A 25376-nucleotide genomic window follows, 5' to 3' on the forward strand; every position below is an offset into this window, starting at 1 on the left:
ATACAAGAGTCGGCATATAATGAGTGAAAATAGAAAGCATGATTAATATAAAGAGAGTCCTAATACAAAGAGTGACATGTCATAATATAAAAATACAAAAAAAATATACAAATATACAGTCAATCACTCGCCCCGACCCCTACCGGCCCCTCTACGACCTCTAGGTCCACGGGCTCTGCCTCCACGGCCTCTACCTCCACGCGCACCCTCTGCAGGAGCACCCTCTGCAGGAGCACCCTCTCCACGGGCTCTGCCTCCACGGCCTCTGCCTCCACGCGCTCTGTCTCCACGACCTCTGCCTCCTGCAGCTCTAGCTCCTCGGACAGCAGCAAAGGCTACCCCCTGGGTACCAATGAAGGCATTGGATCTAATAAGATCCAGCGCCCTCTCAGTGAGGGATCGGGAATGCGTGCCCTCTGCAGGAGCATCTGGCACCTCGAGTGACTGCTCCAACAAGTCCACGGCCCGACGCATAACAGTCTGCAAAAATAATGTAGATACATTAGATACAAATAAAATATCATGAACAAAAAATCACAATTGAATGGAAAATAAAATTCAAACTTACCACCGCACTGAACTCCTCCCTCCTATCATCAGGGATGATGAACCGATGGGACACAGCGCTGTACCACCTCATGTAATCCTCCACAGTCTCTCCCGGATATGTAGCGGGGATCCCCTGAGGGCGGAGGTGCGGCGCAAACTCAGCAAAGGCAGCATCTGCGGTCTCAGCAAGGGACCCAGACGTCTGGATCTCAGAGGGGTGTCGAGGGACATCCTGTATGAAGCCAAACTGGCGCAGAACCCTCTCTGGTAGATGCCGTCGAACAACACGGCCAAATGGCGACCGGATGTAGCCAGAATACATGGCCCTCGGATCCCGTGGTCGATGAGCCCGATGGTCCTCAAATGGGGTCCATATAACGTCATACACCGTCAGCTCATCGAGCATGACTCGCCTCTCATCAAGGCCTGCATGCCCGACCCGGGACATAGCCCACCGCCGCGCCCTAGGCTGGTCCTGCGAGTACTCCGGATCCGCCCTACGGATAATGACGCGGTCAGAAAGGTACTCGTAGACCCATCCTAGCAGGAGCGAGCTAAAACCTCCCATCTGGGCCATCCCCCTCCTGGACGCTCGACTAAGCTGGTCGTATAGCGTAGCGAGCGCAATCGCGCCCCACGCGTACTCGCACACTCGACCAAGATCCTCCAACATCCCTATCCAGTAGACGGTCGTATGGTAGCCTCCGCTCTTGCTAGCAAAGAGCGTGGCGCCTAGCTGGTTCACCAGCCAAATCCGTGCATCGTCCTCATATCGGTGCTCTACAATGAAGTGAATTAAGTTAATAGTTTATAACAATACAATAATAATAGATACAAAGACAATACAATAATAATTAAGACATACCCGCCAACGCAGCCTCATACCGGGTCTGCAAGACCCCAAAGCGAATAGTCTGGGACCTATTCGTATCAAACTCAGCCTCATAAATACCAACAGATCCTCCCATCAACTGAGCACAGAGCGCTGCACACTCGTCCCTCTCCCCCCTCCCAGGCGTATAGAACCTCGACCCCATGGGGAGATGGAGAAGAGCCGACACGTCGTCCAAGGTGATAGTCATCTCCCCGAACGGGCATGTGGAAGCTACTAGTCTCCTCATGCCATCGCTCCACAAGGGCCAAAATAAGGCCTGCATCTGTCACCGGGTAGCTGCAATAGGGTAGCTGATGAAGACCCGTCTGCTCAATCAACTCTCGAACCCGCCTGTGACTGTCTGAATCACCATCACAAGCAAGGTTCCAAACCTTCCCCCCAGCTGTGGCCACCTTCAACTGTCGACGGTCCACATACCGCTCGTCTGTGCGTAGGAGTGCATGCCACGCCCAGGGAGCCTTGTGATCAGCATAATGGGTGAGGAGCGATAGCTCAACAGGCCCCCCCGGAAACGGCGGCAACCTCTGGATCAGGTCCTCCTCGCCACCCTGTGCCCCCTGCTCCCCCTGCTCTGGCGGCAGGACATCAGCATCAACAGTAGGCGGAGGAATACTATCCTCGTCAGATCCTCCCATGCCGGATGAGGCCTCGCCTGATGACTCCTCGCCGGAAGACTCCTCGCCTGAGGACTCCTCGCCTGAGGACTCCTCGCCTGATGACTCAACCATGGGAGAGGGCGGAGAAACAACTGTAGGTATCTCAACCGTGGGAGACGGCGGATAATCAACCAGAGGAACCTCAATCATGGGAGACGGCGGAGAAACAACTGGAGCTGAAGCCTCCACCGCCTGAGAGGTTGCAGCATGATCGCCGCGCCGGCTAGAAGCATGTAACCGCCGGTGTCTATCCTCAGTAGCCCCGACATCCTCACTAGAAGCATGAGACCTCTTTCTGTTCTTCATTCTCACTATATATTCAGAGCAAACATTCACTATATATACCATTTCAGCCATAGACAGAAACATGATGCAAGCAAATGGAAAATTCCTAGAATTTTATAAGTACATAGATGATAATCGGATCTTCTGTGGATTATGCATGCTTGGATCAACTTTTATTTTCCTAATAATCAATTATGGCATCTAGAAACTACTCACAAATGCTTTGGAAACCTTCTATAATTGATTCTGAACCCAGAATCAATTATAAGTGTTGGGTTTGGTTCTGAGATGAATACGGAAAACGTTTTTCCGTATTCAATACGGAAAACCATGTTCCATACTGAATACGGAAAACCATTTTCCATATTCAATACGGAAACCTGTGATCCGTATTTACCTAGAAACGCCATTAACGACAATGAGCTATCGGCCCTAAACCCAAACCACATTCAAGACATTTCAGCCAACAATACCTCTACACAAGCAACAATCGACTACCCTAGGGTTCAATGATTAACATAATTTCAAGTTAAATGGGGAAAATCCAAAAATCCTTACCTCTAGGTTTCAATTCTGAGAATGGGGTGTGAAGAGCTTTGATGGAGATGATGGAACCTTTCAAGTACACGGTTCAAGCAAGGGGAGCGACAGAGATCGAAGGTTGAAGAGGGGAGAAGAGCTTGGCAAAATACGGAATGAAGTTTGAAATGGGTTTGAATAAACCCTTGCCGGTTTACCTACTAATATAATACGGATATAAGACTTCCGTATTGAATACGGAAATGTTGCTTCCGTATTCTATTAAAGGGGGGCGTTCCAGTAATTTCCCCACTTTAAGTGGGGCGGGGAGCCCCATAGGGGGGGCCCCAAACCCAACTCCCGCAGAATGGGTGTTGTTGTCACGTTTCAATTTCATTTCTCCCAACTATTTCATTTCAATTTGACAGATATGACATACATCAATCTATTGTAAATCTTGAGGCTTATACGATACATTAATTTTGAGTCTTTTTCCTTGAATTTTCAATTTTATATGTATGAATGGATGTACGTGGGTCTGTGTATAATGTCATGTCCTACAATTTTTATAATTTGGTGAGTCCGAGAGTCGTGTATTATGTCCATGTTAGTGCCTATGCTTCATAGTTAAGATTGCATTCTTTCTTGCGGGAGAGGAAATACTAGGAAGCCCTAGAAAAATGGGAAAGAGTTGGTTTCTTTAACTTGACAGAAGGATTAAGTACACTAGAAATAATGTCATCCTTATTGACTTTCTTTTCATCATTAATATTCAATGTGTCAAACCAGTGCCTGCGAATAGAAATATAGCCATCTTTATTGACTTTCTTTTAAGAATATTTATCATTTAAATTCAACAAATTAATAAAATCATACTTGAGACAAGAATAACAATTCATTCATTCAGAAAGCCCTTTTTGAAAACGCAATACAAACCTTTAAGATAGCCATGACAAGTACTATCACAATCCAAGTGCAAGCATAAACATGAAAATAAATAAACATGTCAGAAAGCTCCTATCTAAATATTGTCATATTTTCTTGTCATTTTTTTCTTGGATAGGGGTTGTGGCGGAAGAGATCATGGTATTTGAAAAAGGAATAAACTTCATACCCAAGGAACTAAATTTTATAATCCCAATTAAAAACAATGATTCATAATTATTGGAGTGGAAAGATTATGTTGATGTTACCAGAAGTAGAAGAAGAACATTAACAAATTTGCAAGTATTACCAAGATGCTCTTGACACTTCTTGCTACATCAAGTTAGTATTTTTATTCGTGCCAGTATGGTTAACCAGAATGTTATTCAACCAAGTAAGCCAAAATCTAGTGATCTAACACATTTTGTATGGTAGCAAATTAAAAATGTGTTGGATCGCAAGATATTGGCTGACTTGATTGAAACTGAAACGAATGGAAAATACGAAAATATAGAAACCAACCAAAATAAAAGGACTTCGATTAGGTATTCTAGTATTCTTGTTAAATCCTGAATAGATTTCCATATTGCAAGGGCCTCCACCAATGACCTACCTGCTTGTGCTATCTGTACACTAAAACACTACAATACTAAGAAAGAATATTCACTGTAGCATAGGACTCATGAGGGAAAGTTATTAATTTCATGAGTGTAAAAATAATATTTAAGCTACTTGATTTTGAGATCTTCATATGGAATAACTTTAAGCACAAGTGCCCATGCTATGGGCCAAAAGGCTAAGAGGTAAACAAAGAGGTCTCCTATTGTGAGACCATACAGAGTTGACACAACGATAAGGACAATGACTCTAGTAAACATACACAACTTTCGTATTTTAATCCACAACAGGGAATATACGTTGTACTCCTCTTTTGGAATCGAGAGTATCTGGTATTTAAATGCAACAAATTAATATAATCATATCTGGAATAATAAAACAACTGTTACTTTATACCTATTTATATTTTTTTGTCATTATAATTGTACATTCATGATATGTTGGTGGTAAAAAAAAAATGCAATTATTATTCTCAGCATGACAGTATCATGTAAGCTAAAGTATTGACTGCCTTTTTAATTTTAGTAAAAAAAGTATTATAATAAAATTCCATAAGATGAAATGAAAAATAAAATAACTCATTCATATATATTAGTATTTATTAAAATAAAAATTCTCAATTAAAGTGAATTTGAGGTAAATAAATTGTTTTAATAATAACAATGTTATAACATGTATATATGATGTTAATAATATTAAATCTTAATGATATACTGAGTTTTTTGCTATTACGATAATGATTTGTAATTATGATGAGTAATAGGAATACCAAAAGCCAACTTCACCTCCAAGCTTAAGTTTTAGCTCTTGGAACATACGCCTTTCTCTCGTCATGTGACGCGAGCACCCACTGTCCAGATACCATGATTGGTGTTTCAGTGGAGCGATCAAGGATATCTGCAACATAGATAATCTTATCCTTAGGTACCCATTTTCTGGGTCCTTTCTTGTTAGTTACCTTAGAGGTTCTGACAACCTTGGGTTTCTCAACATGATATTGTAAAGGAATTTGAGTATGATATTTAGGCATAGAGAAAGTTCCCTTTTTGAGAGGGGGGTCAGCAACTTTAACAGGCAATGGTTCAGGCAATATAGTACCAGAGGGTACAAAATGTTCATAGAGAGGTTTAGCCTTAGGCATATGAGGCTCATTTCTACTAGGTCTAGAATAGCTAATGCCATACATTTCATTTCTGCTTACGCCATAGATCATTGAAACCATGAAACTTCTGTCTACGCTTTTAGCTAGGAATCTTTGAAAAGATTTTTTATATTTAGATTCATTCTTAATATCAGAGGCATCACAAGCAACAACTTCTTCTAACTTAACAATCTGGTTTTTGAGCACAGAGTTAGAGTTTACTAAAGCATGATTATTCTCTTTTAACTCAGAAATAATTTTCTCATATTCAGTAGAAGTCTTAGAAACAGCAGAGAGATCCTTTTTCAACTTTTTATGCTTAGTCAGGAGAGAGTTATATTTATCCATGATTTCAGATAAAACACATTTAAGTTCAGAGGTTGAGAAAGAAGCGAATACCTCATTTTCATCGTCAGAGTTTGGATCTCTCTCTGATGCAGATTCAGAGTTAGTTGCTTCCAAGAGTCAAATAACAGACATTTTAACAAAAGCACTGCCAAAGCCCTTGTTTCATGAGCTTATGTCCAAGTTGGGAATTCACAATATCTATCTTCCAACTTGAGGGGGGTGTTAGCAGTTAGTGGTTCTGTTAGTTTGTTAAGAAGTTTGTTAATAAGTTATGAGTTAGTTAATCTAGTGGTCAGTGAATAATAGAGTCTTAGGCCCAAGTAGTTAGTATATATAACTTGTATTGAACAAATTGTACAGTTTTTTATCATTCAAATGAGATTTCATTCTCCCAATTAGATTGTCTCTGAGTCTTTGATGTGTTTTGATATGGTATCAAGTTCCTTCATGTTAATGTTTTCTTCAGCAATAGAAAACAACTTAACTTCGAGATTATAGACTTTGAAACCTATACGCATTTGCTGCAAGTAACATGATCTATAATGAGCAGCTAGCCACCATACTTTTACTTCACCCTTCTCGTTCCAGAGGAACAACTTTTGATGCGCATTAATTAAAGGGACTACCCCCAGACCATGAATCTAATCTCTTCTCAACAGAAAATTGTAGCATTCCTCAAAAGGCTCAACTATGAATAGAGTGTTTCGTTCTACCCCTCCAACACGGAGACTCAACATGACAACTTCGTTGGTCCGTGAAGCCTTACCTCATGATCTGACACCATAATGTTTTTCGGTATGAGGTCTTCTTTAGTTTTGCTGAACCTCTTAAACACTTAGGTCTAGGTAGATTGAGAAAATGAGTAAAAATAATATATAAAAGAGTTAGATTCTTTGTTTAAAACGAGCGATTTTAGTCCCTGATGTTAATTGCAATTTTCGTCCCTGATGTTAAGCCTTTGTGCAATTTGAATCCCCTTTGTTTAAAACGAGCGATTTTAGTCCTAAAACTTTCAATTTGTGCCAATTAAGTCCACCGTTAGTCTACCGTTTAATTCAAACAGAATTTACATATGTGGCTGCTCATTAATGACGTGGCTCTGACACATTTTGCCACTAAGATGCCACTCGGACTCCACGTAATAAAAATATAATTAATTAAAATTCTAAAAATAAAAAATTCATAATTTATTTAACTTTAATCCAATTAAATCATTCATCCCTCATCATGATTGTTAGAACATGTTGCCATGCATTTTGTCAAAACAACCGATTGTCGAAGCAGATGTCGTGGCATCTGACCTCGTAAAGCTTGGGCATCAGTCGTCAGCTTGTGTTTCTGTTGTGGGCCCTCTGAAGATTTACTGAAGATATGTTTTTGAGTTACTTGAGGAGCAAGTAGCTATTCCAGAAGGGTTTATTTGTTGGGTTGTTATTTGTTGAAACAATCTTTGTTAAAATATTGGTTTCTATCTTTTCTTGTGCAATAAGAAACCGAATCTATCAAGATTGCGTTTTGAATTGCTGTTACTGCAATCTGTTTCTTCAGCCCGTGCCAACCCTAAAGCCCATGCTACCGCTGCTGAAGTCTATAAAAGGATGAAGACCTAAAACATGAAGGTGTCGAAGCTGATAGAGAGAGATCGAGTGTTTTAGGATTTGTTAATTGTGCTTTGTCCTTGTTAGTTGTGAATCTGTCTTTGCTCACAGATTCTATAAAGCAAAGAGAGATTCTGTGTGTTTGATTGCGTTCAAACTCTACTTGTTCATTGTGTTCACCAATCACTGTGGCCGTGATTGAGAGAAAGTGAGAGGGGCTCTCATACTTAGGTTGAGATTCTAAGTAGAAATACACTGGGTAGATTAGGAAGTGAACTATGAACTGAGTTGTTCATGAGTATCTGTAATTCTTGAATCTTGAGATAGTGGATTTCCTTTCTTTGGGTGCAAACCCTCCAGACGTAGGTGAAAGTTTTCACTGAACTGGGTTAACAATCACTGTGTGCTATTGGTTCTGTTGTTAAGTTTTGTTTTATTGTTAAGCGATTGTCGAACCTCTTGTCCCAGCATCGTGCAGGACAATCGTATCAGAGGGAACCTGAATTACAATGATCCATCTTCATCTCCAGTGAATCAACAACAAAAATCTGGAAATAAATTTCAGAAGTAACAACAAATCAAGAAGCTATAGAAATTTCAGAAACAAAAATAAACTTTTCCCCTTCCTTTACCAATCCAGAAACCAAAAAATATTTCCAGAGAACAACAAATCCGAACCAACAGATCTCTTTCCATTACCCATAAACCAACCCCACAAAGCTCTTCCCTTTACCCAGATGGCAACAACCATGAATCACTGCTCCCCTCCCTCGTCGCACGACCTCCGCAGCCAAGTACGCATGAAGTCGCTCTCCTTGCTGTGCGTCCAAGATCCTTTCCCTTTTTACCCCATTCTCTCTCTCTCTTCGATCTGGATATCTCTAGATCTGGAGACGCTAAGACGCACCACAATTCCAGAGAGAACCTGAATCTGGCTTTCTCTCGAACCTGAATCTGGCTTTGGTGTGCAAAGAAAAAAGAAGTAAGGATTTGGTGCCACTTCTCTTCTCCTATGGTTTTCCTCTGTAAGGATTTGGTGCCCACTTCTATTATCCAATGGTTTTCCTCTCTCATCATTTGGGCCTGAAAAAAGACTCCTTATTAGAACAGTGGCACGGGTCTGGAAATTATAGAGATTTGAGTTTGATTTTTCTGGAGATCAGGTTTTGATCTTTTTTAATTTTGGTGAAGATGATGGAATAAGGATAACAGAGATGAAGGAATGCAGAGATCTTTTTTTTTAAGTTGAGTGATTTGAAATAAAAAAAATCATTTAGGTATAATTTCATTTTTATTTAATTACTGATGTGTCATTTTTGGTGGTGTAATTAGCAAAAAGGAATCCTGATAAGAATATTCCGTTTCAAATTTAACGGAGACTAACGGCTGGACTAAATTGGCACAAATTGAAAGTTTGTGGACTAAAATCGCTCGTTTTAAACAAAGGGGATTCAAATTGCACAAAGGTCTAACATCAAAGACGAAAAGTGCAATTAAACCATTCTCAAAAAATTTGCTTCACAGCCCAATTTGACCCGCATCTTGTGCGAGAGCAAAACAGGAAAATAGAGGTGTATGAGATATCATAGATCATATATCATATATGATATAAAAAAAGTGGGAGATAGAACGAGAAAGTACTTGAAAATAAAATAAAAGAGGAGTTGTCTAAATGACCTTAATTATAATTGGGTTAAATAACCCAATGATGATGTATTCCAATAATATTGTAACACATGTCTATATAATTTCCAACTCAATTCATTATTATTTTATTTTATTTATTTTTATAATATTTACTTTATTAAGAGTTAAATACATTTTTAGTCCCTAAACTATCATGAATTATTAGTATTGATCTCTGAAGTAAATTATCACTAAAATACACAGTGGCGGATCCAGGATGCGGGGGTCAGGGGGTTCAAAATTTTCAAATGAACACATCGGTAAAAATAAACAATTACAATTTCTAATACAATAATACCAAATCAATAAATTGGGGAGACCACAAAAGAGAATACATTAAACTTTCACTTTAACTAATGTCATGCACTCTATAATTGCTGCAGCAGAAGAAGAATTGAACAAAGTGTCCAAACCGATGACTCATCACACTGTGATTGAAGATTCCTGATGTTTGTTTGTGTTAAAAGAAACAAGAAGAAAAATGGTCAAAAAATTAAAGGATAAATGAAAGGTTAAAAGTAGTATCCGGTCATTATTGTACAACTATACTGCTTATTTCTTCTGACATTTGTCATTCCTAGAAGCATTATAATTGAGAAAGGGTATTGCATTAGTATAGGTTCTCCACAATCACGTATTTCAGCCAGTGTGAAACATGAAACATTATCACATTGCAGTCATTTTGCATCTTCTGGTTGATGCTGGTTGATGCCCTCATGAATTGATAAGAAAATCCCATGACTCCAAAAGGTCCAACTTATCATGTAATATATAGAGTGCCTCAGGTTATATTATGGAATTAATTGATCTATCTAGTTGACTACACCCAGAGGGAAAAGGCTTTGGTTGCTGTTATGCAGCATTTCAGTCTCAGATATCAAGTATGAAGCTTTGGTTGCTCGATTGTGATTTCAAACCATCTATCTTCCAACTTTCAAAATTCCATTTTAAAGGCTATAAATCCATGAAAAAATGAAATTTCAAAGCAGCAGCACATAGAAAGCAAGATCAGAAAACACTTCATAGGACTCCTTGAACTCCATAATGCAAAACTCCAAGCAATTAAAACTCCATAATGCAGAAAACACTTCAAGACTAACTCTCTAATCCAAACTAAAATTAATATTTTCAACACATCTTATGATCTTAACATAATTCAAAACATATCAATCACCATTTACAAGGTTATATTTTTTTGAAATCAAAAAAGGTTATATTACCACATCATAAGAGGTTAAATCAGGGTAGAATTTCTTTCCTAAAGCCAATGGACCTAAAATTTAGAACTTAGAAGGTAAGAAACTACTAATTATGCTAAGGAATTTATTCCCTTGCTCCTTCATTGTTTCAAAGCTTTCAGCAGGGAGGATGTGTACACGTATAATACCAAATCATGTTTCCTTTTCTTCCGTCATATCTCAACAACAGCGACATGGATTTTCAGTTTTCACCAAAAATCAATTTAGTAATCAATTAGCTGCACACAAAAATCAATTTAGAAAGTAGCAACCTTACCCTGTTACCCAGTAACCCACTGACTGAAAGAGAAAGGAGAAGCCGAGATAGTCAGATAGAGAGGCCGGAAGAGGCGCAGCTGGGTAGTGACTGGTGATGCGTGGCGACTGGCGCGGTGGTGTGGCGTGGGCGTGGTGGTGGCAGGTGGTGCGTGTGTGCCGGTGTGTAAGATCAAGGTTTGATCAGTGGTTGCATCTCTATGTTTTGATGATTACAATTAAGGTTTGTGATGATGAACAATTGTGGTACCCTAATGTTTGTCTTTTTTGAGTTGTGACAAACATGTTCTGAATCTGACCCAAGCCTATTCGTTCAGAAGAAGAAGAACCAAGGGTTACTAAAAAGAGAGCTCATTAACCTACCATGTTCGTTCTGAACAGTGGCAAATACTTCAGAAGCTCTGAAGATGGAAGCTCTCAAGAAGATCTGAAGAACTCAAGTCAGAAGTTCTAAAGACCAGATGTTCCAGTGGAACGGTCCAAAAGCAGAAGACTCAAGTTCTGAAGACCTGCAGGAAGTTGGTTCTGAAGACCCAAGCTATTCTAGCTCTGACGATCAGAAGTTCTGAAGAACTTATTCAGAAGCAGAAGTTGCAAGGTCAGAAGAATCCAAGCTTCAATCTGACGATGATCAGAAGCCTCACCAACGTTCATCTGAAGCTCCTTGATCTCAAGTCAACTGGTGAAAGGACAGGTCGCTTTCACAGTACAACGTCGTACATGTCTCAGTCTGTCCGCCACCTACCATTGTACAGCCTAGCAGTCTGATATCACAGAATTGCCACTCCAACGGATAAAACCCTAGCAACGGCTACATCACAAGTCTTGGAGTATATAAAGGCTGAAGAAAGAAGAAAGAAGCTAAGAAACTTTGCTGAAAATATTCAACACATACGAACCATTGTCTTAGCATTATTTCTTCACTGCTTTTAAACATCTGAGTTTACTATTCGCTTGTTAGAAGCACTTATTGTAAACCCGAAACCTTTTACATCACATTGTAAAGTTCATCAAGAGACCAAGGTTGGTCGGATCTTGAGAGGACTGAATCAAGGTTGATTCAGTTGTTAGCTAGTCTTAAGAGGATCGATAGATCAGCTTCTTAAGAGGATACTAGTGTGAAAATCAGTGTATTGTTAGTCACTTAGCAGGTTGCAAAGTGCAGTTGTAACACTCATTGATTTTAGTGGATTGCCTTCATCAGAAGAAGGAAGAAATCACCTTCACAGGTGGACTGGATTAGCTTGAGCTTTTATCTCAAGTGAACCAGGAAAAAATACTTGCGTGCTTTTCATCTTATCATTCTGCACTTAGTTTTTATCCTCGAGTTGTGAAAAAGCTTAAAAAGTATACCCGTGATTCAAAAACTCTATTCAAACCCCCCTTTCTAGTGTTTTTCGCACCTTCACGGTGGACCTAGGGTAGCGACTAGCGAGAGAAAGAGGGTGCGTCTGAGACTCTGAGTAGTGAGTACGCTGTGTGAGAGAGAGGGTCTTCAGTGCAAATTAATTTTTTCAGGGGGTTCAAAAAATAATCTATACAAGGGGTAAGTGGAAAATTTATTTTTTTCAGGGGGTTCATCTGAACCCCTCAGTATAACGTGGGTCCGCCCCTGAAAATACACCCCTTAACTTGTACAGTGTGTGAGGGTTTTTATTCCTTAAACCATTTTAGTGATTATGAGCATGGTGAATTGTAGTTTTTAATGACACAGGTTTTACTCGAGAATTAATACCAACAATTCATACCTGGAGAGTGACTACAATAAAAAATTGGCAGTGACTATTTGCGCCTCCTATTTTGCTAAGTGCGCCATCCCCAAAACTGAAAAAAGACCAAAATACCCTTCAGTAATTTAAATTAAAAAAAAAACTACCTTATCTTTCCCTACAAACCCTCCCCCCTCTTTCAACCGTATAACCCCTCTTCCTCTCCAACCCAATTTCAAAATTTTCAACCCTCACAAAATCAAGTCTCTCAAACCCACATTAACCATGGGAGGTTGTATTCTGTGTCTTCATTCAGTCCCTCGATTTGATTCTGTCATGGGAGGATGTTTCGTGACTTGCCCGCACTTTAAACTGCGGACAGGTTTTATGACTACCGCATGTTTAAGTGCGGTTAGCCTGCGGATAGTCAATTTTTTTTAATTCTCTCTGAATTCTCTTTGAATTTGCCTTCCGTAGTTTAAACTGCGGAACTATTATTCCAACACATCACGTTCCGCACTTTTAAGTGCGGAAAAATCAATTTTATTTAGGTAGCAGTACCAGACCTTAACACGATTGAAATGACTAAGTTTTTCACTTCCGCTAACAAGTTAGCGGAAGGTATAAATTTCACACTTCCGCACTTATGTTAGCGGGAGCATGTAATTTGTTTCACTACCGCATGTTTAAGTGCGGGACTAACCAATTACGTCGGAAAGTCGCGAAATCGCGATGAAAGCTAAAAAAAGCTGAAAAAAAGCTCGAAAAAAGGTAAAAACTTACATGGGTAAGCTTCTATTCTTGACTTGAGATCACCCAAAAGAAGTTGGGAGTGGAGGATTAAGAGGAGGATGAGGAGGAAGAAAGAGATGGTGTGTGGGAAGTAAAAATAAAATATTACCTTTTTATGTTTTTTACTAAGGGCATTGTTGGAATTTTTAAAAAAAGAGATGGCGGACTTAGCAAAACAGGGAGGCGCAAATAGTCTCGGCCTAAAAAATTAAACTTTCATCATGTTCAGGAGTAACCTAGACATTCATCACAAACCCCAAAATTCTACAATAATCACATAAATTAACAAATAAACCCGGAGATGTTAGTGTCTATTTACAGATTGATTTTGGTCCTGAAACAGGGAATACATAAGAAAATAGACTTAAAAAACTAGTTCACTTGATCGATCACAAAGAATTCCTATCTAATTAATGCACGAGCCAAATTCAAAATCAAAGAAGAAAGCATCATTCTAGAGAAGAAAACGAAAACAAAATCTGGGATTAAAAAAATGAGAGAGAATTATGTGATCATAAAATTCACATCTGAACAATTACTCCCAAGTGGAAATGTTGCGGTGTCAATTTGATATACTATTACCCATAAATTTAAATGAGATTCAATCAATTAAAAAGGAGGGAAATGAACTTTAAACCCAAAAACTCATCACAAAATATTTCCCCTCAAATTGAAGAGCGCTCTAAGCAATAGAATGCCAGAACAAAGGAAGAACACCACCAAGTCCCTGAAACCACGCAACCCACGAACATCGCCATCGAACCAGCCCTCGCACCACCGCACCAGAGTCAAACCACCACGCCTTGAGCCGCCATCGAGGCACCGTGCCAGGCAGTTTCTAACCCAGATCAGAGCATACCATATAGATCTTAACTTTAACGATTTTGGGTATTGGGTTTTTTCAGATCCGTCTGATTTAGAAGGAGAGGACGAAGGTCAAAGAGATAGATAGTGAACACCAATAATTCATGATAGTTTATGGACTAAATACGTATTTAACTCTTACTAAAGTGAATATTATAAAAATAAATACTTAAAATAATAAATGAAATGAGTTGGAAATTATTGAGATATGTGTTTTAATATTATTGTAACACTTTATTATGGGTTATTTAACCCAATTTTATCAAGGGTCATTTAGATAACCCTTAAGCTCGTCAAGGTCATTGGCTCTTTCCAAAGCTTCAACCGGATATTCATTGGTTTCTTTAGAGGTTCCTTCTTGTACTACCATAATTGCTTTACCTTTGCCACTACGATCAGCCTGTGTCCGTTGGAGTGACTACCTTACTCTTGAGTCTTGACTAGCTTAAGTGTGACCGGCTGGCTTGAGTCAATTATGTATTCAATGACAACTCTCTTCCGAGTCAGTGTACCCTTCAGCCACGGCTATGTTGATTATCTCGTGCTGCTGCTAAAAGCATTGGGACCTTTGGTCCTCTCGATATTAGGGATGACGAAGTTTTTTTTTTGAACTTAGGGATGACGAAGTTGATCCAACACATTGACTCCTGCTCCCACTTCCGAATTTTTTCTAGAGCAATCTCCCGGTTATGGATTCTTTTGTGTACCGGTAGATTTGGTGATCTTTTCCCTGGTTCATTTCCCATCCATTGGTCAACTTTGTTGGGAAATAATCTGTTGGGGAGATGCTGCAACACTTGGATTGATGAGGATGTTGATGACGAAAGCACTTGAAGATTCAAAGCGTGCATACGCACTAACCTTTAGGTTCAATTCGCCCCCACCAATTAATGTATATTGGATGCAATTGAGAAAATCGGCGAATTCCCTTCAGGATACTTTGAATTCCTTGATGTGGTTTGCACTAACACACCAAGCGTATCTTTGATAATAGTTTACAAAAGTATAATTCTCAAACTTCACTCATGCATTAGTGAAGTGAAGGATGATTTAGGATAAAGTAAATGGAAGAGAAATTGACCAAAATGGAGTCCAATTTCGTGCATATATTCTGTCTGATTTTCCTTGCCCAAATATCTCCTTATATAGAGATGTTAATATCCAATGGGGAAGAGGAACATCTCTTTGTGAAGAGATCTCTCAGAAACCGTTATTATATTAATGTTCGGAATATAATCTTAATAGACACGTTGGGCCGCTTGGCAAACACGCCCATGCACTTTGGGTCGCGCCTCATGGATGAGATCGTGTGTTCAAACCCACCAGGGACACGCCAATAAGTGACTAGTGAGCCATCCACCAGTCCACTACCAACATAATGGTATTATAATGAACATAAAATATTATAACCATATCCAATTTATATTTTGGAAATATTTCTCACAAACTTTGACATCAACTGGGGGTTTTCTTGTCTTAATCACTTCAACCTTTTCAAGACACTAGGTAAGGATTGTTGGCTTCCGGGTTCAACCAGAGAACTCATACATTTGTTATGCTAATTCATGATTCTTTTGTTCAGCTCCATCATGGCTTCAACATATATAGCACTCAACAACTTCGATATATATCGTAGAGCCTAGCGCACTAACTGCACATGGAAACTCATTTCCAGTTGATCCCATGAGTGAATTGAATGGGCCTAAGATTGGTAAACCAAGAGAATGAATTCTTGATGAGAGAGCTTGGGAAGAACTTTATCTTTGGAGCTTCATTGATTGGCCTTGTGGAGGGTTTTTCCAATTTGTGCCATCGGCAGTAATGGCTTTATAAAAGTTGTGCCGATTTTTTGTCTACGACACTCACGTTTGACATAAGAACTTCTTGAACTTGATCGTCAACATTTGTGTTGATTTCCTAACTTTATTAAGGTCTCAAACATGGCACTGAAGAAGAAAATAAGGGAGACTTAAGGAGTGGTGGGGATGATGATGACAATGTGAGTTGCTTTCAGCGGTGGAGTGAGCCGTGTCTGGCGTGTCCAACAGTGAGCTAAGGGATCAACATCCGGGACTTCACGATGTCCAGCGACATCAAAATTGTTTGCATAGAAAACAAAAAAAAACAGATCATCTAATTATTTCCGTTTTTTTTTCTAGATTTGAATCCACTACCAATATATGGGTTGTGGATATGAAAGAAACGTTTTGGTAATAATAATAATTATGGGTAATTGTAATAGAAAGTAATGATAATAACCAGCTCGACTATTAATAGAAACTCATGTGGTAACGTGGTACACAAAGACACGTCATAAAGGCTAGCAGTGGTGGCGGCCTTGATGTGTTTGTTGCAAACAAAATACTGTTTTAAAATTTAGCCTCGCATGTAGCGACGAATCAATAACCTATTGTAAATTCACCGCTGATGACAACCTGTCGCTAAAGCTTCTTTATTTGTTACTTTAAGATGTAATATGTGTCCTCCCTCATGTTCGAACTCGAGACTTCTCTAGCAAAAGTGATGAGTTTGGCCATTTCAACTAGATTACATTTTGCGCCTATGAATATTATGTTGAAATATAGGTAAAATTAGGTGATGTTGTTTAAGTCTCAACTCTCAACACTCACCAAAACGTAAGACTATGAATCCATTTCCACTTTCACGCTCTCTCAGAAAAACCCCAACTCTCAATTCTCTCTGAAATTTCCTCTCACTGTTGAGCATGTCTTAGCCACCGCTGACACTTCTGCTCCTCTGTCGCTGCCGCTCATGCACCTCTGTCGCTGTCACCCCTGCGCCGTTGACCTCCCTGTCTGCGTGAAGGTTTTTTCTTCTTCTCTTTCTTTCTTACGTCATCGTTTCTTACACCCCTATCTGTCTAAGTTTGAAGTTACTGAAGTGTTTGGCACATGTGCTTGTGGGTTTTCAATTATAAATAGTATTAATCTGTTGCATTGAGATATTGGAGGTTCTAACTTGCATTTAAAAACTGGTGCATTGTAAACAAGAGAAAGGGGTGGAACCGTGGAAGGAACAACTTTGTAGATCTGTTAAGCTTCTCTGTGATGTAGCGCGGCTGGCTGCGCGCTTCGATGATGATGTCGCTCGTCGGATGAGCCCGGTCGGACTTTAGCCCATCTGAATCCGTCTCGGGCCCGTAAAACAAGATTAAGTATTTTATTAGGATTTTATTTATTTTCAATTAGAATCTTTTAGGATCTTATTTATTTTTGATTAGGAACTTATTTATTTTCAATTAGGATCTTTTATTTTAAATTAGGATCTTTTAGGATCTTATTCATTTTTCTATTAGGATATTTTCTTTTCCTATTTAAGCACACTTAAGGTAATAGCCTATTCAGCTTTTGGATTAATAATAAAATTCCATAGTTTTCTCTTCTTTCTGGTGGATTCCAGAAACCCTATTCTTTTAGGATTTGCGGTTGCAATCCTAGTACGACTTCCGCTGTATCAAGTGGCATCAGAGCAGGTTTCTTCTGTCTCTTTTCTTTGCTTGATCAATTATGGAAGATCAACCAGTGACCAAAGCAGACCTAAAGGATGTTACCGCAGCGGTTACCGCGGTCCTAACTGCTATGACGCAACAGATGACACAACAGATGCCGACGTTAATGACGACTCTAACTGACAGCGTCAACAACATGAACTAGCAAAGAGACGGGGGAAGAGAACCGCGTAGGGTTCCACACGGAGGTAACAACGGTCGTGACATTATTACGACAAATTCAAGTTCCGAAGGAGATGAATCTGATGAAGAAGAAACAGTTGACCAAGAGAATCAGAATTACAACCTGTGACTACCGAGTGAGAGCTGATATTCCATTGTTCTACGGAACTATGGGAGTGGAAGAGTTTGTAGACTGGCAGATTGACGTTGACAGATTTTTCGATGTCATGGGCGTCCCCGTGAATAAGCAAGTCAAGATGGTGGCGATCAGGCTGAAGAGTACTGCTGCTGTGTGGTGGGATAAGCTTGTAGTCCAAAGACAGAGACAGAGAAAGGGGCCAGTTAGAACTTGGCGTAGAATGAAACAATTGATGATGGAGCGATTTCTACCAGAAGATTACGAGCAGATTCTTTATAAGATGTATATCGATTGTGAGCAAGGAAAAAAGTCTGTGACAGAGTATACAACTGAGTTCTTGCGTCTTTCTAAGCGTAATGAACTGGGAGAATCCGAAAATCAGAAGGTGGCTCGATACATCAGTGGCTTAAAGGGTTCTTTGCAGGAGAAGATGGGTTTGCAAACTGTGTGGATCGTGGCTGAAGCATCCAGTCTAGCTGGGCGAGACCCCAGGGCCCCTTGCCCAGGAGCGCCAGCTTAGGGCGACGAGTAGACCAGGGACTTGGGCCTCCTCCCAGAGGCCCAACCGGCCCATTAGGAAGAGTTAGAGACGCCAAGCCCAACTCCACATCTATAAATAGGGGATGAATACCAATTGTAAAGGACTCTTAGCTCATTGGAGAAATAACAAGATTGAAATTCAGTTACTTTCTCTCTCTAAAGCGGCTACACTCTCCTTCTCTCTAGGAATCTCGCATCATGTTCCTTACACTCTAGGTACTATACCCCATCTCAATGTTCATGGTTAGAACATTTGGCGCCTTCTGTGGGGAACGATAGATTTCGATTCCCGGACTACGTGGATTGCGATTTGGTCCAGAGAAGTTCGATTTTATGTGTGATTTTCTTCGATTTTAGATTTTTCGGCCGAGTTCTTCGTTTCACTAGCGAAGATCGATGGAGACATGTCGTCGACGACGCGACGAAGATCAGGCGCTCACCTCTGCGTCGCGTGAGAGGCAGGCCGCGACGCGAGCAAGTTCACCGTGAAGAAACCGATCAGTTAACTCCTCCGCCACCACCTCCATGTAAGACCCGGTTTTAGGGCATATTATTTTAATAATAATATTAAATAATATTCTGTGAATTGTTTGTGCTATATGTGATATTATGCCTTTTAAAAAGGTGATTAGTTGTTAGAAGCAATATTAAGTCCTAGAAACCTCTAGACGTTTATGAGTGCGACGATACGAGCATTTTGACTATAATATTGCTAGGGTTCGGCGACGGCGACTTTTAGGTCAAAACCGACCCGACAATAGCGATGAGTTGGCGAATCGAGTCGACGATGACGATTTCGTGGGCCGCACCATATGGGGAGGTGCTGGGCATGATTGTAAGAATATTCTAGGAGAGAATATTCCTTGGTTTTATTTTTGAAGGTTTTATTTAAATAAAATAAGGTTTTATTTAAATAAAATGCATTTAAATAATTTTAACCTATGGTTTAATATCAAAATTAATTCTGAAAATATTTTTGAGGCATCATGGAGCTGGTGCACGAATTTTTGGAGCCAAAAATTATTGATGAGGATTTTTTATTTTAAAATTGAAGTTTTGATGCATTTAGGAGGGAAATGGTTCATTTAATGCATTAATTATTTTGGGGTTTTTATTTAAATTATTATTTTAAAAATTTTTGGTGAAAATCTGAGCATGGAGAGTGTGTGGTCGGCCAAGACTTGTGGAGGAAGGAAAAAGAAGACTTTTGCAAAAATTTCCTTTTCTAGCTAGGTTTTATGATGGAGAGAAATTAGGGATGTGATTCTTTGATTTTCTATTTAATGGGGGATTGATTTCTAAAGTTTTAAAACTTCCAAGGATCCCTCCAAATCTGATTTAAAACTCTTTTGACTCAGATTTTATTTCTTTAAATAATTAGGGATTTAAATGCTAATTTATGTGGGGTTTAATTTAGGAAATAAACCTAAATTTGAGGGCTAAAGATGGAGAGTTTTGGAAAGTTCTAGAAAACCTAGAATGGGCTGAAGGAGGGGCGGTTTTGGGCCTCACTTGGGGAGGAAGAAAAGCAATTAATGCTTTGCTCTCACCTCTCACAATAAATAGAGAGCTCCTCCTCCTCATTTTTCACACAAGCTCACTTTCTCTCCTCTCTCCCTAGCAGTGAGCTCTCTCCCTCTCTTGCCTTCTTTTATTTATTTTTTTATTGCTTTTATTTCTAAGCCTTGAGCAAGGCCATTCTCAATTTGCTCTGTGGTTGCAGCTTAAGCTGATCTGCCAAAAACCAGAAGAGAATGATCTTGATCGGGTTGCTTAGGAATGTTTATGTTTTGGGGGTTTTTCTTAAGAAAATTCATGATGTTCTTAAAATGTTTTTATGATCTTCAAACAATTATTTTAGAAAAGAGGTTTTGATCTTGGGAGGATTGAATCTATGCGAAACTTATGTTTTTCTTCGAAAGTTCTTCAAGTGTTCTTACGATCTTCAAGCAAAATGTTTTAGAAAAGAATGTTTGATCTTATGAAAGAAATGATTTTGGATTTTCAAGGTTTTTTGGGGGGAATTTCGTGATCAGCAAGGGGATATGCTTATGATTGATTCGATTGTCCGATTAGTAACGTTACTCTGCCCGTTTGTTGGTAGGAAATTTCCAAGTGTAGATCTAGCTTCAAGGAGCAACCCCAGACTTCTAGGAAAGCGTACCTTTGAGGTAAGGGCACTTCGGCCTCGGCCTAGATAAATTTTTTGTGATTGTGATTGTTAGCAAGCATGATGCTAGGACTATTGATGATGTATGTGCTAGATATGCTATATGATGATGATGCAATAAATGCTAGCTAGTGTTATTATGAACATACCTATATGCCTAGGATGTTAGCTATATTTATTGCTATGCATGTAAGTTATTATGCGATGATATGTTGTTCATAAGAGATGAACGTGATGGGCTTAGGGCCTAGTGATGATGACTGACTTGCATGGCATGCACTGTGGACCAAGTGACCTGGATTGGGCTTGGTTGGCCACAGCTAGTGACCTGGATTGGGCTAGTTGATGGTGACGTTCAGGGGATGGACCTGAACAAAGGACAAACGTGAAACGGCAGTGCGTTGGAGAGGTCCAACCCCGATCATCAAGCTGTTGGGCAGCTGTGCGTTGGAGGTGTCCAACCCCGATCGTGGAGTCGTGTTCGTCTTGCTTTTCCATGAGTGTGAGACCTAAGTTTTTAAGTTTGGAATAAACCGAATAAAATTTCTCTTCACGAATAATTTGATGTAACGTGGAGGGAAAACCTGAACAAGGGTTAAATGGATGGAATGAATTTGTGTAAGGGGAAAGTTCAAGAAAAGCTAAGGATTGTATCAAAGTCGATAAAAGTTATAGCACGACAAGTATTCGCATTAAGCCTAGGACAAGAACCTTAGGAAAGAAAACTAACTTCCACCTTTGGAACACTATAGGAAATTTTCCAAAAATCTTCTAGAGGAATATAAGACTTTCTCTTATTCCTTTCCATAACCAGCGTTTCGATACGAAACCCTGGAATGTACGAACGTCAAATTCCGATACTCGGAGGTTTGCCGAAACCGAAACCCTGATAGTTCAGAAACCCTAAAATCAACGGACGATGAAGACTTTTTCTATTCGGAGCTTCAAATAAAGATTTCATCCGCGAACGCCCACTCTAATCGACGTTCCGAATCTTTCTTCAGAAGGAAGTTTCTGCATCCGAGGTCAAAAGCATAAAGTGCATAAAGTGCATTTTAAGCCGGTAAACATTAAAAACAAGCCTCGAAAACCAAAAATCATACTGATATATCTTTGGAGAATTAGAAGATTCAGCGGGAAGAATATCATGTCTAAAATACGTAGGAATCAGTAGGAAAAATCGGAATCGCGAAATAATCATTTTCTCACGTTTTCAATTTCCTATATATACTTTGAAAAATGAAAAAAAAATACAAAAACAAAAGCTTCACAACACACACACACGGCCGAGGCATTGGAGAGGAAAAAGGAGGAAAAGTGATTTTTCCAATTCTTGACCGATCGTCGTTCCGTTCGTTGCTACGCGTAGACCTCGAGGTACTGATGCTTTTCCCTACCTCTGATCGTAAATTCTGTCGCTTTTCTCTATGTCTTTCTGTGCTCAAAGTTTTGAGCTTTTTGTAAAACTGTCCAAATAAGCTGATTTTAGTGTCTAAACTTATTGCCTACGAGCTCTAGAGCATGAATATCCGGTTGTTTTCTGCTGAATCTCGCCGAATTGCCGCCGAGTTTCAATTCTGCTCAAAAACCCATTTTTATGCTGAGGTTCCGCTTTTTTGATCAAAAACTCTCGACTGAGCTTAGCTTTAGTAGGATTAGTTGTTATAAATGTCGTTAGGATCGACCCCATCTAATTTGTTTTTCGAAATTCTGATTTTGAGTTTCCGAGCTAAAAATATTGACCAAAATACCCCTGCGACAGTTTTCGAGCCGATAATTTTTCTGAGAGTTTCCCTGGCCTAGATATCGCCTGAGAATACCTAGGAATTGATTTAGATCGAAGAAAAAGTTCGAAAACCCTATTTTCCATAGTGGCCGAAACCTATTTGCTTGGGTACCGTGTCCAAAAATAATTTTTGGGTCTCTATGACCTGAGTCATTGCGTAGCTCTTTCAATTGTCGAAATTTTGGCGCCGGTTTTGTGTCATTCCGAGTTCTGTAGCTCGAGTTATGCACGTTTTAGCGAATAAAGTGTTTTTGTACAAAACTTGAATCGAGTCAAAACTCATCCATTCGGGAGAAGCCCTTCCATTCGTGCCTAAATGTTGAACTCTGAAGCTTCTTGAGCTTTGTCGAACATTAGTTAGGATTGTTTCGACTTTATCGACTTGTGTTGATTCATTATTGCTTTGTTTGCTCAAAGGTTCAATTGTGGAAACTTTGGGATTGACTGAACGAGCTTGTGAGGGAGACCTACACCGCGAGACTGGAACAACTCGAGGTTAGGGAAACTTACTTACTAGCTATTGTATTGTAGGCGTCGATAAATTCGACTTGAATATTGTTTGATATTGAATATTGCTGGATATTGTTTATCGCTTGAAATTGGAAAATGTTTTCTGGAGGCTTCGGCCGTGTAAAACTTATATGAGACGTGTGTCTCCGTTTTCTAAGAGGCTTCGGCCGTTTACTGGTTTCTGTCTTATCGCTTTCTAGTGGACATGACAGGGTTATGTTTTGCAGCACTGCATTAATGTTCCATCGCTCAATAGAGCTTGATGTATTTGTGTTTATGATTAAATTGTGCTAACTATATTCGTGCATTCAATGCGACTTTCGGAGTGTGGATTACTCTTATCTTTGTCATGGCAATGACGGGTTTGTATTAGGAATGTTTGATAGGTCGAACCAAGGTTCGAGCCTTTATTGTTTTAGGAATCGAGACCTTCCCGGGGAATTACTTGGGTTTATTGGGATCTTTTTACTTATAGAGTTTTGGAACAAAAGAGAAACGAAACTTGACCTCATAAATGAAATTCATAATGCATTAACCAAAGGTAGAACATATTCAAATAGTAATAACAATTTCTTGGAAAAGACTTAGGATCTGAAATAAGTTTGAAAACGGGAAGTGTCGGCGATCCTAGCGTTGTGACTAGGACAGTCACTGAGTGCGGATGACACTCCTTGCTCCTTGAGCATTTGGTTCAGTCTTCAAGAGGATGAGCCGTTGTGACGAGAAGTCACAGAATGCGAGCAACATTCTCTCTAATCGTTGATGAGTTGTTTGGCCATCGAGATGGTTAGCCAGGGTAACTTGAAAGGTCACTGAGGGCGAGATGCATTCTTTTGCTCGTGGAGCAGTTTGGTTGGCCATCGAGACGGTGAGCCAAAGTGACTAGGATAGTTACCAAGTGCGACTAGCACTTCTTTGTTTACCTTAGGGTATTGTAGAGACAATGTACTCTAGCTAGACACGCGTACCTTGGTGAGGACGTTTCGTTGTTTGGCTAACCATATTGCATTCATGCATACATTTCTTGGAAAGTGTGCTGCTTTCCGAAGGACGATCTCAGATCGGACTTCATTGGAGCGAGATGCTTCACAGGAGCATGCTGCTTCACAGGAGCGTGCTGCTTCATAAAAGCGAGATGTTTTAGCGGAGCGAGATGCTTGGCTTGTCTCATCCATCGAGATGGTGACATTTTATCCGGATCATCTTTTGAGCATGACATTGCATTGTCACGCCATGCACCTAACTATATTTGTTGATGTGTTGGAGATCCAATTGTTATTTGTGATTTGATGATGATAAACATCGTTATATATCTTGATGATTTGATGTTGATAAATATGTTATGTATATACCTTAGGGTAGGCAATACATAAGTTATACGTATATATACAACATATATATATATACCCGCTTATTCTTCACATGTTGCTTGTATTATCTATCATATTCTGTGAGTTGACCCTCGCGCCTTGGCTTTGTGTTCATGTTTGTGTTTGGGCGGTCGGTCTGCTGCCAGACGTTCAACAGCCGATTCGAGATGGTTCGTCGTTCGGGGAGGACCCGGAGCGAAATGACTACTACTGAGCCTTCGACGTGGACCCGGACTTCATGCATGATCAGATGAGGGTCGATGTTAGGGGTGTAGTACATCGGGTGTCGTTGTCATAGCTCTGACTGTCATTTCTTATTTTGGGGCAGGGTAGGTCCCCGACTATTAGCTTTTTGTGTGGTTCTCTTCCATGAGGATCACAGGGAGTTTGTCGGACGTAGAAGTCTTTATTTTGGAAGCCATTTTGGGCTGACTTACTCTTCGGAGGACTGTATTTATAAAACTTATGACTCTATTTATGAGTCGCACTTATGTGCCTGCGGGCACTACTTTCAGTTATTTGATGTTACTTTCCGTCACTTGAGGACTATCGTGACGATGTTTTTAGTTGCAGCGAGGGTTGTACTTATACTGTATATTAGTCGCTGTTAATCGCGATTGGGTTGAGTCTTTAATTCGTCAAGTCTTTTATTTACTTAAAACAAATATCGAAAAAAAAATATACCTGCTTTTCCGCTTTATTTTATTTTTGAGTTACTAAAGTGACACTCGGAAATCGGGGTGTTACAATGAGGGATTGGCTTATGGATATCCCAAGCGTCTGCATGCATGTGCACGAGCATTGACTAACAATAAACTATGAGATAGTTCCCTATACTTGTGAAACTTAGAATTATGAGATAGTTCCATATACTTGTGAACCTTAGAACTTAATATAGTTCCCATATTTGTGAATGGTAGCATAGTGAAGAACTCGTGATTGATAGGGTAGTATACCCTACTTATGATGTGTGTGTGTTAGAAGTTGACCCTTGCTTGTTTGTTGTTTGTTGTTTGGGGCGCTTAACGCCTAGACAACAAGCATGCGTGTGATCAATCGAGATGCGACCCTA

General features: G+C 39.8%; 1 protein-coding gene across 2 annotated transcripts; it reads right to left on the reverse strand.

Moving 5' to 3' along the window:
• Window positions 1-26: 26 nt before the first annotated feature.
• Window positions 27-2971, reverse strand: LOC130734378 (protein MAINTENANCE OF MERISTEMS-like). 2 transcript variants are annotated; one of them, XM_057586752.1, is made up of 4 exons: window positions 2944-2971; window positions 1415-2411; window positions 569-1329; window positions 27-480 (listed from the first exon to the last, which is right to left on the reverse strand). In XM_057586752.1, the coding sequence occupies exons 2-4, from the start codon at window positions 1704-1706 to the stop codon at window positions 124-126; spliced, it is 1410 nt and encodes a 469-aa protein (XP_057442735.1). In that variant the 5' UTR covers window positions 1707-2411; window positions 2944-2971; the 3' UTR covers window positions 27-123. The 2 variants fall into 2 exon arrangements, with proteins under 2 accessions (XP_057442735.1, XP_057442733.1); XM_057586750.1 differs by lacking the exon at window positions 2944-2971 and having other exon boundaries at window positions 1415-2917.
• Window positions 2972-25376: the final 22405 nt, after the last annotated feature.

The sequence above is a fragment of the Lotus japonicus genome, chromosome 1 (genome assembly GCF_012489685.1).
Source record: "Lotus japonicus ecotype B-129 chromosome 1, LjGifu_v1.2".
Taxonomy (NCBI): domain Eukaryota; kingdom Viridiplantae; phylum Streptophyta; class Magnoliopsida; order Fabales; family Fabaceae; genus Lotus; species Lotus japonicus.